This window comes from Amblyraja radiata, chromosome 4 (genome assembly GCF_010909765.2).
Source record: "Amblyraja radiata isolate CabotCenter1 chromosome 4, sAmbRad1.1.pri, whole genome shotgun sequence".
NCBI lineage: Eukaryota > Metazoa > Chordata > Chondrichthyes > Rajiformes > Rajidae > Amblyraja > Amblyraja radiata.
Genome location: NC_045959.1, coordinates 9,636,818 through 9,652,914, shown reverse-complemented (window position 1 = coordinate 9,652,914; position 16,097 = coordinate 9,636,818). Strand labels below are relative to the sequence as shown.

The following is a 16,097-nucleotide window of genomic DNA, read 5'->3' as shown; positions in this document are numbered from 1 at the left end:
TTCCTAAGTGGGACAGGGGCATAAGGCACACAAATGTAGGTAAATCTCCCAGGCTTACGGTGGGAAGCTAGAGAAGAAATTGCAGGACCCAGAGTCATGGGTGTGAGATATGTTATACAGGTGAGGTGCCAGGAGACATGAGTGAGACTACCTTGTGCCTCTATTTAAAAAGGGCTGTAAAGAAAAACTTGGGATCTATAAACAGTAAGTCTAATGATAGGAACATTACTGCGAGATTTCTGAGGGATAAGATATAACTGTATTTGAAAAGATGGGTTGATTAGGGATAGTCAGTATAGTTTTGTGCATGGGAGATCATGATTTATGAATTACATTGAGTTTTTTGAAGAAGTAAGCAAGTAGGTTGATGTGGGCAGGGCTGTAGATGAAGTCTATATTGACAATAGATACAAAATGCTGGAGTAACTCAGCGGGTCAGGCAGCATCTCTGGAGAAAAGGAATGGATAATGTTTCAGGTTGAGATCCTTCTTCAGACTGAGAGTCAGGGGAAAGGGAAAGTAGAGGTATGAAAATGTTTAGGACAAATCAGAGCTGGTACCGACCCAAAACATCATGAATTCCTTTTCTCCAGAGATGCCGTCTGATCCGCTGAATTACTCCAGCATTATATGTCTATCTTCAGTGTAAACCAGCATCTGCAGCTCCTTCCTGCACACATAGTCTATACAGTTTTAATAAGGTTTCACATGATAGGCTCGGGAAGATCAGCCATGATCATATTGAATGGTGGAGCAGACTTGAGGGGCTGAATGGCCTCCTACTCCTGCTCCCTTATTGTTTCATATTCTCAATCCGTTCAATCACTCCATTACCCCTGGAACCAGTCTCATGAATCTTTGTTATCCTCCCTTTATGGCAAGTAATTTGTTTCTTAGTAACAAGATTTCAACAGTAAGAAATACTCCAGATGTTGTCTTACCAAATTTCCTATAGAATTACAGAAAGGCTTTCTTACCATTGCATTTAAACCCTCTCCTAACCCTCTCATAATAAAAGGCAGCGAACCTTCCTCATTAGGATTAATCGCTTGCAGCACCTACATGTTGCCATTTAATGCCTTGTATGCAAGCACACCTTTCAACAGCAAGTACCCAATCTTTTACCATTTAATAAATATTCTGCTTTTCTATTATGTGCACCAAAGTGGACGGCTTCATATATGTTTTCATATTGTATTTTATCTTCTTTCCTATACACTCAGACTGACTATATCCTCTTGAAGCCTCTGGATATAATATCTCCACGCTCACCATCCCATCTAGTTTAGTATTATTGGCATACTTGGAAGTATGGCTCTTGCCTCCTTCAGATTATTGACATACATTATTACTGAAATACATTATCAATAGCTGGAGCTCTTGAACTGTCATACCCCACCCATCACAATCGGTCAACCTGATCTATTTATTCCATTCTTTGTTTAAAACCAAATCTCTATCTATGTCAACGTGTTTTTCTCAGTTCCATGTGTTTCATCCTACTGTGTAGCACCTTATCAAAGCCTTTGAAAAATCCAAATGCCACTGGAAGAAGTAATGAATATCAATGCGGAGTCAACAAAATTAATATCATACTTGTATAACAGTATTTTAAATATAGAATTACCATCAACAGAGGCAATTAGAGAAGACTGGGAAAAATAATTAATGATAAAAATCTCAAAAGAAACATGGGAAAAATATTTGATACATATACATAAATGTTCGATCAATGCTAGACATAACTTAATTCAATTTAAAATATTACATAGATTATATTATTCCAAAACTAGGTTGAATAAATGTTATCCAAATATTTCTCCCATTTGTGATAAATGTCTTTCTCAAAATGCCAATATTACGCACTCATTTGTCTCTTGTTCAACACTTTATAAATTTTGGTGTGATATATTTGATATATTCTCAAAGCTATTTAAGACAAAAATGGAACCTAACACTGAAATGATTATATTTGGAGTAAGTGGAGATGGGAACAAATTAAATACACACCAAAACTCATTTTTCAATTATGGGTTAATAACAGCAAAAAAAATTATACTTAAATTTTGGAAAAATGCTAATATACCAACATTTAAAATGTAGATCAGTAATATGCTGGACACAGCACATTTGGAAGAAATGAGACTCCTCCTAATAGACAAACAAGACCTATTCTTAAGGAGTTGGTCCCCATTTATTGATTTCTTGGATTCATGTGGTGACATAATATCATGAAAACCAACAGTTTCAGGTATGGGTGAAAGATGATTTAGAATATTTAAAAAAAACATCTCACTGTGGCAATGGAATAATCTCCCTCCTGCTTTCCTTCTTCACTTATTCCTTCTCTTTCACTTTTTCTTTATTGGTTTTTCACCCATGCTCACTAATCTATTCTTCACTTTTCACAACCTCTTTTTCTTCTCTCCTTTCTCACTTCTCTCTTTAAAAAAAAAAAGGGAAGTTGTACAGAGAATGTAAAATGTTAACATCGTTTTTGTACCAACGCATTGTACTCACTTCTAATAAATAAAATAAAAAATAAATTAAAAAATCCAAATGCCGACATCCACTAGTTAACCATATGTAATCTGCTAATCACATCCTCAGGTAACTCTAGCATAAATCCATGTTGACACTTTGCAATCCTCTTATTTTCCAGGTGTAATGTTGGTCACATTATATATGTGGGTGTTCCAATTAAGTACTGGTCAGTACATTAAATGTGGTGGACTAAGCAATGACAATGTCATGGAATGCCATTGTTACAATGTGCAAGTGGAACTGGACAATTTGTAAACATCCTCAATACTAACCTTATTATGGAAAGAAGGTAATTGTTTAAACAGCTGAAGGTGGTTGGATCTAGAGCACTGATCTCTGGAACTTATACACCAATGCCCTGGCGTTGAGATGATTCTTTTAATAGCGTAATATTCCACTATACCAGTTAGCTCACCAACATTACAGTGTTTTCTAATTTGAATTTTGTGCGGGCTATTTGATGCCATAAAATATTATGTATTGCTAGCTATGTGGAACATTTAGCTAATTAAATTCCAACATCATGTACTTCAGGGATCATCCTCGGCACTGCTAACCTCAGCTAAGGCTCTCTGGGTTTAAGTAAGTAAGTATGTCTCCATGGGGACAAAGAGTACATTCTGTATCAGACAAACATAAAGTTCACCATGTGGGTTTTGTTGTACCTTGGCAATATGTTTTTACTTGGCTGAGCAAATAAAGCTACTGCTTGGAAGATTAAACTGAAATATGGTGTGATTTTGATCCTTTTTACATAGGTTAAGAAGACAGCAGACAAGCTCCCTGTTTGGGATGAAGCGAAGCTCAGTGTACAGTCCTGATGACTCTGCAGAAGCAATAAGTGAAGAAGATGACCTGGAACTCGAAGTGAAATAAGATGACAGTTCGAGTGTAACCTCTGTGAAAACAGGGAAACTGGTATCAGAGCGAAAATGAATGACTCCTCTCCTGGGTCAAATATCAAAAACAACATCCGTCAAGAGAGAATAAAATGAAATGGCAAAACATTTGAGATAAATTAAATCAAAGCTCCTAGATCCTTTGGAGATTTACTTTTCAGCAGTATGAAATAACAATTGTTCAAAACATTGAATTAAAAAAAATCACTGTATATATATCTGGTGAATGAAATATAGCAAACTATTTTGAATTATAATATCATATACTTTTGTATTCATGGATACTAGAGGTGTACAGTTAACTTGATGCTAGTGAGCTGTAAATTCTAATGTCAGACAACCACAGGGATATAGTTGGGTTTCAATCAGTTATAACTTACAATGTATGAGAACAAATGTTTATTTTTTATTCCTGCTACCAAGTGACTGAGAGCATATTTTTCAAGGGTAGAAGCAGAAAGATGTAGGGATAAGTGGAGGAAATGAAATGTGATTGGAGGCAGATGCAAGCTAATGTTCAGGGAACATCAATATATTTCCAAGTTGGTTTGCTTGGTTGTTGCACGAGACTTGGTAACTTCAGCAGAAGGTCTGATGGCTGACTTAGTCCGAAAATGCTCTCTGTGAGCTTAACAGGCACGTGCCGCCAGGGAAGGCACGGTAAGCAGCTACACCAGAAGGGGCATGGCCTTCATGCCGTGATTGACAGGAGAGAGATTCTCAACATTTTTTAAACACTAATAACTCTTTTATTTTTCATCAATGGAAAAAGTCCTCGGCACCTGAGTAAGATGGCAAAAATCACAGCCATGTGTGGTAGTGTTTTTTCTAAAATCAATATAAACCGCAAACTGGAAGTGGTCAAGATTAGACTTTTAATTATATAGAAGGCAAGGCAACTTTAATTAGGCAACACAGCGTTAGCATTTCCAAACCAAAGGCAACACAGCTTTAGCATTTCCAAACCAAGGGCAACACAGCTTTAGCATTTCCAAACCAAAGGCAACACAGCTTTTGCATTTCCAAACCAAAGGCAATACAGCTTTAGCATTTCCAAACCAAAGGCAACACAGCTTTAGCATTTCCAAACCAAAGGCAACACAACTTTAGCATTTCCAAACTATATTTTCAAACCACATTAAGGGCACTGACAGGTCAGTAAAACCACTCACAGTTTAGTAGACATGTGTTCAGTGTTATTCACAGCTCAGACTGAGAGACGTGACCCTCTCGCTCCCCCATCTTGCAGAGATTGACTGATGCACTCAACATTTTCGGGTTTTATAGTCCCTCCGGAAGGGGCGTGGCCTTCAGAAGAGAGAATCTCAACATTTTTATAACACTAATAACGTATTTTTCATCGATGGGAAAAATCCTCTTGACCTGCACAGCGGAGGGGGACTCTGAGTAAGATGGCCAAAAATCACAGTCATAAGTGGCAGCGTTTTTTCTAAAATCAATATATAGAACAACAGGAAGTGGTCAAGATCAGACTTTTAGTAATATAGATAGATATGATGAGTATCTCATAGGATGTGGTAATTCAGATCAGTCTTCCATTGTTACCCTGTATTCAGAGGGTGAAAAGATGTTCAATTAAGTGATAAACAACAATTGTGCCTGCATCTTGGTGAGTTGCTGCTTATTCTGCATCAGTCCAAAAGCCAGGTTTCAGGCTCAGTTTCTATGGAGACCTACTTTCACCATCTCTAAAGGATGCATTGCCTCATTTTACATTGTACTGGGACCTGAATTACCAGGGCACGGCCCCTTGTTCTGAAAGTCACCATAGAATTCAAACTGTTTTGTGACTGAATCCTTTCAAAATGTGAATTGTGCTGTTTACGCTAAATCAACACGGCAATGAAGGCTAATGCAGTCATTAAAATCTACCAAAATCCCCATGTCACATTCCATCATTATACAGGCGTTATTTAACTATGTAAGGAAATAGATGCAGCTGGCCTGTGCGCCTGCATGATACCTCCAATCTGTGGCACCTATTGTGTCAGCACCTTGATAAAGAGTGGGGATAGGGCCAGCTGGCTGCCAGAGAACCAAAGTTACTTCCTGAAGCACTGGCTACAATTCCCTAGCTGTGTCAGCCAGGAAATACAATCTCAATGTCCCATGTGGAGTCGCTTCAAACACGGGTGGTATATTGAAACAGATTCTGCTGTTCCATTGAATCAGGTTCTGCTTTGCTATCTTTTGCAAGGCACTCAGGTTATTATATCCTCTGCACCCTGCAGCAAGCAGCAGGGGAACAAAGAAGAGAATGTAGAAAAAGCTGATGTATCGCCAACAAAAATCATCTTGGAAGCCGCTTTAAACTGTTTGTAACAAGGACAGTTTCTGCATATAGAGGACTGATTCTGTCCTCTGGTCATTCATATAATTCTGTAACCCCATTAATAACCTGCTTTACTTATCTGTATCAACTGTTACTACCATTTTCTACAGATATATTTATGAATACTCCGAAAGCATTCGTACATCTTTTCTGAATACAAATTCAGCCCAACCAGTCAGGGCAATTCCAATTCCTTTACTCTTCTGTTGCCCAACAATGAGTGCTGACAATTACTTGCAACAGAAAATAAATACTGGTATCTATTCTACAAAAACCCGTGTAGGCAAAGCCCTGACTATAACTCCCAACAGGTAAGGAGGCAGCAGCCATCAATCCTTCTTCAGAATAAGGCTGATACCATTAGATTTATCCTGTCCTGGGGATTTCACAATGGAAAGCTGGGATTTCCAGACCTTGGAAAGCCAGCATCTAAGGGAGTCACGGCTTTCTACAGCTGGAAGTTGACTTCTTTGTTATGGATAATGCTATGAAGCATGATGACGGTAATTAAGGTTAGAACTTTGGGGAATACTAATTCTCAAGATAAGGGGGTTCTCAGAGATGTCTAACAAATATCAGAGTATTTAATCGGCATGTTTACTGACAACAGAACAATTAAATACTTACTTGTTACAGCTTAATAGATCTGTAAATGCCATAACATACAGATAAAGTATCATAATCATAAATACAATAAATTAATAAGTGTAATATTAGGGAACTATGACAGGGCAAAAATAGAAGTCTGTAGTGCAACCAAAGACGCCATCTGTAAAATCAAATCTGCTGGGAAGAAGCCACTCTTGAATCCACTGGTCCTGGTTTTCAGCCTCCTGTACCCTCTTCCTGATGGTAGCAGCAAAATGAGAGCCGAGCCAGGGTGATGTTGCCTGGGTTTCAGCAACTAAGTTACAGAGAAAGGTTGAACAAGTTAGGTCTTTATTCTTTGGAGCGCAGAAGGTTAAGGGGGGACGATAGAGGTCTTTAAAATGATGAGATGGATAGACAGAGTTGACGTGGATAAACTTTTTCCATTGAGAGTAGGGAAGATTCAAACAAGAGGACATGATTTTAGAATTAAGGGACAGAAGTTTAGGGATAACATGAGGGGGAACTTCTTTACTCAGAGAGTGGTAGCTGTGTGGAATGAGCTTCCAGTGGAAGTGGTGGGCAGGTTTGATTTTATCATTTAAAAATAAATTGGATAGGTATATGGACGGGAAAGGAATGGAGGGTTATGGTCTGAGTGCAGGTAGATGGGACTAGGGGAGAATAAGTGTTCGGCACGGACTAGAAGGGCCGAGATGGCCTGTTTCCGTGCTGTAATTGTTATATGGTTATATGTTGTGTCACTGATGATACTGGTTGCCTTTCAGAGGCTGCACTCTGATAGATTCCTTGGATGATGGGGAGATAAATACCTATGTGTAGGAAGGAACTGCAGATGCTGCTTTACAACAAATATAGAGACAAAATGTTGGAGTAACTCAGCGGGACGGACAGCATCTCTGGATAAAAGGAATGGGTGATGTTTCAGGTCGAGATCTTTCCTCAGACTACATATCAATACCTATCATGGACAGGGCAGCGTCTACCACTCTCCGTAGTCTCCTACATACCTGGGCATTTGAGTTGCTGAACTAGGAGGTGATGTGAACAGTCAATATGCTCTCTATTTTACACCTGTGGAAGTTCGAATGAGAATTCGTTGACATATTGAATTTCCTTGATCTTCTGGAGGCGTTGATGAGTTTTCTTTGTGATTGCATCGAAATGAGAGATAATAAAAGTAGAGCAGCATAGTGCAGAACACAATAGGAGAGACAGAGGATGAGGATGTGTGGTCCAAAAGACTTCAGTGAGATTGAGAAAGATGAAGAGGACTTATGTGCCATGGCCACGGTCAAATTGAATGCTATTTTTGTGATATTGTGTGGAAAATAGACTAAGATTTAGAAGACAACATTATTTTCAGGCATTTTAAGATAAAGAAAGCTGCAGAGGAAGGCAAAGACAGCAGGGCCAGAGATTATTTTGTGAGAAGGGGAATGACGATGTTGGTATTGGAATTGTGATGGGCACCACAGAACATCAGCTAACAAGGATCTTGGAGGGAAACCAGCAGATAAGCTCTCTTAGTGTCAGGGGTCCAACAGAGCAGGGGTGGGTCAAATACGCTTGCACAAAATGTGAGGAGAGATGGGAGTTTAGGAGTTCCAGGGATTGTGGATTAGGACATAATTTCAGTGGGCAAAGAGAATGGTGATGATTGGAGAGCAGCCCATGGTGCTTGACATTTAACATTTTAAATAAATAACTTTGAATTTATGACAAAAATGTTAATTAGATCCATATGCATGGAAGAAACTGGAGGTTATCTTTGCGCACCAGTGGGTTACCCTGGACACCGATATGGATAGCCATGTACCAGGTTTTCCACCAATGTGGATTCACTCCTTGTATGTAATCATTTGTTATTCAGAAACCTTAATATTCAATTATAATTTGTTATGAAAATCAGGTGAATTAGCAAGTGAATATTGTATATACGGTATTATCTGTACCCCCGTTTAAGTTAAATATGTGCGGTTCAGCACACTTATTAATGTACATTTATAGTGTATTATAAAAAGTTTGCTAAACTGGTAAAAGCTACACAAAGTATCCTTGCTGTTTTATCATTGTAGCTCAAGCAAGTATCTATTTTGGTAAAATAATTTGACCATTTTTGGCTGTGTTACAGATAATAAAAAAATGAAATTCAGTTGCATTGATTGGTCATTCCATCTTATTGGAAAGCACTATAATTAGTTTCATTAATCTCTTGTATTTTCAAGGTGAACCATAAGGATGAATGGATAGTATAATATATTATCCAAGGGGACTAGAAGTCCAGTCAGGTGAAAAGTACACAGGTACAATGCCCTCCACTTGTATATCAGGTGCAAATTTATTCCGTTTAATTTTAATGTAACCACACTGTCCAAAGATCAATCACTTTTACAGTGGCAGTAGTTATTTCTCAACATATTTTATAAAGCATTCATATGGCTGTTGCTGTAACTGTGTATAACTGAAATAATATTCCATCCCTTGCAGCAATAGAAAGGGTAGATAGCTGCACTCTGCAGAGTATTTATGGTACATTGGTAGACAAAAATGCTGGAGAAACTCAGCGGGTGCAGCAACATCTATGGAGCGAAGGAGATAGGCAATGTTTCGGGCCAAAACCCTTCTTCAGACTGATAGGGGGTGGGGGAAGCGGGGAGAAGGGAGGAAATGGGAGGAGTCAAACGAGAAGTTATTGAGGGTAAGGACCAACTCCGCTAGGCGGGGGAGAGTATCAGTGGACGGGTATAGGTTGCTCCTCCGGTCGAGGAAGAACCGGAGGGCTTTGAGACCATCCTGGTTGGGGATGGAGGTGTAGAGTGACTGGACGTCCATGGTGAAGATGAGAGGATGGGGGGCCTAGAGAATGGAATGCGCGGAGACGACGGAGAGTGTCTGAAGTGTCTTGAACTTAGGTAGGGAGGGATTTAACCAAGGGGGATAGGATGGAGTCAAGGTGTGTGGAAATTAGTTCGGTAGGGCATGAACAGGCAAAGACAATGGGCCTGCCTAGTGCATTCTCTGAAGGAATACTCGTCGAGCTAAGTTTCCTTTGCAACCTCCTGAAAGAAGGATCTGCTAACTTCTGGACATATCGCCGTGTTTTACCAGATTCCGTTTAAATAGCATTGTCAGTCATGCAGATCAATTTTGCAGGGTGGGTCAACTTGACTTTGTGAGGGCCATTTACACCATTGCAGAAAGAAAATCCTGTGTGGTCCTTGTTACTGCCAATATGACTGGACTTGTGGAGTAACAATTTTCTGCAGCTTTGCAAACAAGACATCGAGGTACTCTACCCTTTCCAGTTTAAACCTGTCATGAATTGAACGACTACATTCATTTTTGTGGAAAGTATCAGCTGTGGCGGGTAAGTTACAGCTAAATTTTGTATTTTGAAGTAACAGTATTTAATTGTTAAAAAATAATTAAATTTACATGCATTTACACTTAACTTATTTTAAATCTACAGACCTATAAAACTAAGATAACTTGAAACTTTAATAGTATGATTATTTTTTACATAACCTAGAACATTTTTCCAATGTTTGTGAATGCCAGAAACATCACATGGTGCTTGGGAGTTCTGACAGCTGCTAAGCGTGAGGATACAGTTTAATCAATTGTCAAACCATTTCTGGGGTTGGGGTTCCGCATTTACAAGGGGAAGGTCCTGACAGGGTTGTGATCATCTGGAACAGGCTTTTAAGAACTTGCGGCAAATAAGTGCATGTAACAGAGATATGAGCATAGTTGGCCAGCCACTCACTGAGACAGGCTGGAGCTTTCCCTCAGACAAGATGTTGTGCTCTAATGCCATGCTGTGGGTTCTCACTTGTCTCCTTCAGTTACTTCTCACAGTTACTAGACACAGAAGGCAACTGCATTAACAAGTCACTAGTTTAGTCTCCAAATCTTCAGTTTACAACATCTCTATATTACTAAAACTCACATCTTGTTTGTTTGTCCGTTTATTTGCCCGGCTTGTATTTGCGCAAAAATGGTACATGATAGCGTTACAATTTTTGGCCCACCTTACTCGCCATTGTCCTGTGATGTAAATTAAATAAGTTTCATTCAGATTGGTGGTATATTTTACATTATTGACATTTAAAAATTGAAAAAAAGAAAACAGCGCCCCACTTGCCCTGCCCCATCCCCACTTCCGTTTTTACTTGATCAGAAAGGACACCCCACGGGTCCTCAGCGCTGCCTTTGCACAAGTTAAGACAGCCTTCTTTTTTTCTCATGACAACAGTGACCAAACAGCTCCATGGGGAATGTTCCTTCTATTTTCATTTCTGCTCCCCCTCTGGGCCCTGGGCTGGGGTTGGAGCCAGTGCAGGGACCTGGCGCGTGGAGAGGCCGCCCCAGTGTACCCTCGGCCTTTCCCTCCTCCTCCCTTGGCTCCAGGATGCACGTCCCCCTTCTAACAGCCCCCGCCTCAAGCCCACCCCCCCCCCCTGGTTCCAGGATGCTCGTCCCCCCCACCCCGACAGCACCCGCCTCAAGCCCCCCCTCCCCCAGCTACAGGACGCTCCCCCCCTGACAGCCCTCACCTCAAGCCCTCCCCCTCCCCCGGCTCAAGGAAGCTCACCCCCCCCCCCCCCCCCCCACAGCCCCTGCCTCAAGCCCTCACCTCCCCCGGCTCCTGGACACTTGGGAAGCTGCCCCCTCTCCCACAGCCCCTGCCTCATGCCCTCCCCTCCCCCAGCTCCAGGACGCTCATCCCCCTACAGCCCCCGCCTCAAACTCTCCCCCTCCCCGGCTCCAGGATGCATGACCTCCCCCCACCTCCCAACAGCCCCCACCTTAAGTACAACTTTATCGTCGCCCTGCTGTGAGGCGTAGTTGAGGGAGGGTTGCCGTGACTCGCGTGAATTCCTGGCGTCTCAACGGGAACCCCTCTGCCGCACCTACACAGTTGGGGGCTATGGGTGAGTGGTGGAATATTGCTTTGGGGGAACGGGTTCCACTTGGTCTAGTAGTATATAACAATGTCACTTACATCACCTGACTGCCCATTGCTTAACACAAGTATTGCCGAAACTGTATCTTTGATGTCTCAGGCTTTGTCTTTACTATCTATAGTACTGTCCATTCCGATGCTCTCCCTGTTGGACTCCTACTTTCCACCAAATATAAATGGAAATTAATTCAAAACGCTGCTTGTTTTGCTCTAACGCAAAGTCCTATTTATTCTTTAAACCTAAGTTTGTTGACATGGGGTGGCTCCCTCCACAAACTACAAATCAAAGGACCAAATTTGAGAGAGGTGATGAATTTTACTCACAAACAATAATTTCCTTTCACGGGAGAGTCTTGGACCAGATGCCATAGCCTCAGAATAAAAGGGCGAACCTTTAGAAAGGCGATGGGGTCAAGAAAAGAGTGGTCACGTTGCGGCCGTGTTTTCACCAATCTTTCCACCACCACGCACAAGAAGCACAAGAAGTGCAAGACAGACACCATTGTGCAGATGCCGAGAAGTGTGTTCAGCTCTGGCTGAACATCTTCTAATCTTGTGTGCGGACTCGATAAGAAGAAGAAAGGAAATGAGGAAGAATTTCTTGTTAGTGGATGGAGAATCTGCGGAATTCATTGCCACAGAAGGCTGTGGAGGTCGTCAATGGATATCTTAAAGGTGGAGATTGATAGATTCTTGATTAATATGGGTGTCAGGATTATTGGGGGAAGGCAGGTGAAGGGCTGAGAGGGAAACCTAGATCAGCAATGATTAAATGGCAGAGTAGAATTGATGGGCCAAATGGCCCAATTCTGTTCCTATAACTTATGAACTTATGTGTTTCTTACCCATGATGTATTTCTTGTCATATAACCCCTTCCATTAGAGATGTCAGCATGTTTGCATGTGGCTTCTGTTAATCCTAATCCACGAGTTTAGAAGACCCTGGACGAGTTGAAAAAAATGTCAAGGTCGCGCTGACTCGCCAATGTAAAAGACCTCCTACGACCTCCTACGACTATGTCTACAACCTCCTACGACCCCCCTCGACCTCACTCTTCCACACTTAAGACCAACCACGACTAGCTACGATTGGAAAATGATCACATGATAAAATGATGTTATGTTTGCATTTTTTTTCTCGGGCCAGCTACCGACCTACAACTATCTACGACTATCTACGACTATCTACGACTACCATCATGACCTACTACGACCTACCTACGAGTGAAAGGTATTAATTTTTTCCATGCCGACCTTTGTTTTTACCCATGGACATTTTTTATCAGGCTGGAATAAACGCCGCAACCTACTTGAGGCCACGAGTACGCGGAGACCACTCACGAGCATGAGGAAGAGTTACGAAGACCTCCTACGACCTCGTGGAGACCATGCTGCAAGTATGAGTCAAGGGCAAACTCGGCAGAGGTCGCTAATTAGGTCGTGAAAGTGGGACAGAGGCTTTAGGATTTTCATACCTATGACCTCTGCATGCAATATCAATGAGGGACAGTGACAGACTGCTCCTCTTTCAATACTATTGTGGCAATGTGATCTGTTTACCTTGCTGGCATCATGGAAGGTTTTGGTTAAGGGAAACCAAAGAGGAGATGGCTGGAATCCTGATGGGTGGGAATATGTGCTGCTCCCATTACAACTCTTCAATTGCTCTTGGCCCAGGACCTACTACAGGTTATGGGTACTAGTCTTCGGGAGGGCAGATTAAATAAACTGACTGAAATCCTGTGTATGTGTTCACGTTACCAATCATGTTGCCATTCATGTTACCCATCCGATCACGGAAGCGCCTGTCTGACAGATTTTCAGACTTTGATATCTGTGTATTTGGAAGAAGCAACACAGCAGGAGGACAAAACAATGTGAGATGCGATCATGTAGATTGGGAGTAGATTCTACTGCACATTTAGTCACAAGGTTGAAACATCTTTCCACTTCTTTCATCTTGCATAACTTGTCAGAGGTACGCATTTTCTTTTAATACTTGAGATCTTGAAGTTCTCTGTGCAGCTAGGCGGAGGACCTCATCCTTCAGAGTGCTCTCTCCAGACTGTCCTTGCCACCATTGCGAACTGTTCCTCACATTCGCTGGGTACTGGCCATTCTGCGTCACACTCTCAGCCTTGTAGAGTGCCAGTGCCTGTACTAGAGTTCCTGAGAGACCGGACACATTACAGTGCCTGTACTAGAGTTCCTGAGAGACCGTACACATGTATAATGTTTGGGACAAAGGCCCATCATTTATTTATTTGCCTTTGAACTCCACAATTTGAGATATGTAATAGAAAAAATCACATGTGCTTGAAGTGCATATTATCAGATTTTATTAAAGCCTATTTCTATACATTTTAGTTTCACCATGTAGAAATTACAGCTGTGTTCATACATAGTCCCCCCATTTCAGGGCACCATAATGTTTGGGACACATGGTTTCACAGGTGTTTGTAACTGCTCAGGTGTGTTTAATTGTCTCCTTAATGCAGGTATAAGAGAGCTCTCAGCACCTAGTCTTTCCTCCAGTCTTTCCATCGCCTTTGCAAACTTTTATTGCTGTTTATCAACATGAGGACCAAAGTTGTGCCAATGAAAGACAAAGAAGCCATTATGAGACTGAGAAACAAGAATAAACCTGTTACAGACATCAGTCAAATCTTAGGATTACCAAAATCAAGTGCTTGGAACCATTAAAAAGAGAGCACTGGTCGCAAAGGGACTGGCGGGCCAAGGAAGACCTCCACAGCTGATGACAGAAGAATTCTCTCTATAATAAAGAAAAATCCCCAAACACCTGTCCGACAGGACAGAAACATTCTTCAGGAGTTAGAATAGACAAAAGGTGCAGGAGTAGGCCATTTGGCCCTTTGAGCCAACACCACCATTCAATGTGATCATGGCCGATCATCCACAATCAGTTCCTGCCTTCTCCCCATATCCCTTGATTCCGCTATCTTTAAGAGCTCTATCTTTAAGAACTCTGTCAATGCCAATGTCTGCAGATGACTTCTTGAACAGAAATAGAGACTACACTGCAAAATGCAAACTACACTGCAAAATGCAAACTACTGGTTAACCACAAAAATAGGATAGCCGGGGTACAGTTTGCCACAAAGTACTTAAAAGAGCAACCACCCCAGTTCTGGAAAAAGGTCTTGTTGACAGATGAGACGCCGATTAACTTATATCAGAGTGATGGTAAGAGCAAAATATAGAGGAGAGAAGGAACTGCCCAAGATCCAATGCATCCCACCTCATCTGTGAAACACGGTGGTGGGGGTGTTATGGCCTGGGCATGTATGACTATTGAAGGAACTGGCTCACTTATCTTCATTGCTTATACAAATGCTGATGGTAGTAGCATAATCAATTCTGAAGTGTATGGACATATCCTACCTGCTCGTTCAAACAAATACCTCAAAACTAATTGGCCGGCGGTTCATTCTACAGCAAGACAATAATCCCAAACATACTGCTAAAGCAACAAAGGAGTTTTTCAAAGCTAAAAAAATGGTAAATTCTTGAGTGGCCAAGTCAATCATCTGATCTGAACCCAATTGAACATGCCTTTTATATGCTCAAACACTTTCGAGAGTATGCTCGAATATTTTCTCCAAGTGTTTGAGATCCTCGCGGGGGTCTTACAGGGAGAATCGCTGGCACCCTTTCTCTTCATCATTGTCCTTGATTATGCTTTGAGGCTGGTACTCAAGGAACATGAGGACCTCGACTTCACAGTCACCACAAGGCGTTCGAGAAGAATCGGGCCAGTCAACTTGTCAGACCTCGACTTCGCTGACGACATCATCCTGCTGTCAGACCAGATTAGGGAGGCACAGGAGCTGCTCGGCAGGGTCGAGACAGATTGCGAGAAAGTGGGCCTCCACCACAATGCCAAGAAGACGGAGTACTTGGCGTTCAACGTTGGTGACCATGAGCCTCTCAAGACCAGTGGCGGTGCATCTCTCAAGAAAGTGGAGGACTTCAAGTACCTGGGAGCGAGGATGCAGAGCTTGGAGAATGACATCAAGATCTGGAAAGCGCTCGCATGGAAAGCCCTCAATAACATGGGGAAAATCTGGACGTCTCAGATGTCTAAGGGTCTCAAACTGAGATTCTTCCCTGCAAATGTAGAGACCATATTTTTGCACGGGTGTGAGGCATGGACTCTGTAGATTAACCCTTATTAATCCATGCCATTTATAATCTCCACTACACATATATGCATGGCCACTCATTATATGGTATTACGGTACTACACATGTTTTACACTAGCAAGGTCAGCCGCCTCTCACAAGCCACGCCATGGATATGAATGGCTGGCAGTTTAAATGTTCCAGATTACTTATGGAATAAAGATTAATCTTTCACCATGTATGTTGTCGTGGATCAATCACAAACATGGTGTCAGAAGTGGGATCACTATTTTTAGACAGTGAGTCAGGTATACAGAAATGTATGTTTTGGCTGTCTTCTTGCAGGTGCTGTGGTCGTGGTTCTGCTGGAACTGCCATTTCTGCAGCAGAATGGCCCCCATAGACAATATCGAAGTACTTGCTGTGAAGAGACGTCGGGATAACTGCCTTATGTCCTTTCATTATAATGCCGTCTTGAATTACTAGTTCGTCGCGGACAGGGTAGAACGGGCGGATAGCCAGCGGCAGGAGGTGCTGTTTGTTTGGCCAGCCACGGCGGATGACAGTGGCAAGCGATT

At 41.8% G+C, this 16,097-nt stretch overlaps 1 protein-coding gene across 3 annotated transcripts in view; it reads left to right on the top strand.

Moving 5' to 3' along the window:
* The window catches only part of ccdc102b (coiled-coil domain containing 102B), a 506,740-nt gene extending 503,085 nt beyond the window's left edge, over window positions 1-3,655 (top strand). For all 3 annotated transcript variants that reach the window (XM_033018931.1, XM_033018930.1, XM_033018932.1), the window contains exon 9: window positions 3,303-3,655. In XM_033018931.1, coding sequence (XP_032874822.1) covers window positions 3,303-3,420 — 118 coding nt within the window. In that variant the 3' untranslated portion in view covers window positions 3,421-3,655. The remainder of the gene's footprint in view (window positions 1-3,302) is intronic.
* The last annotated feature ends 12,442 nt before the right edge of the window (window positions 3,656-16,097 follow it).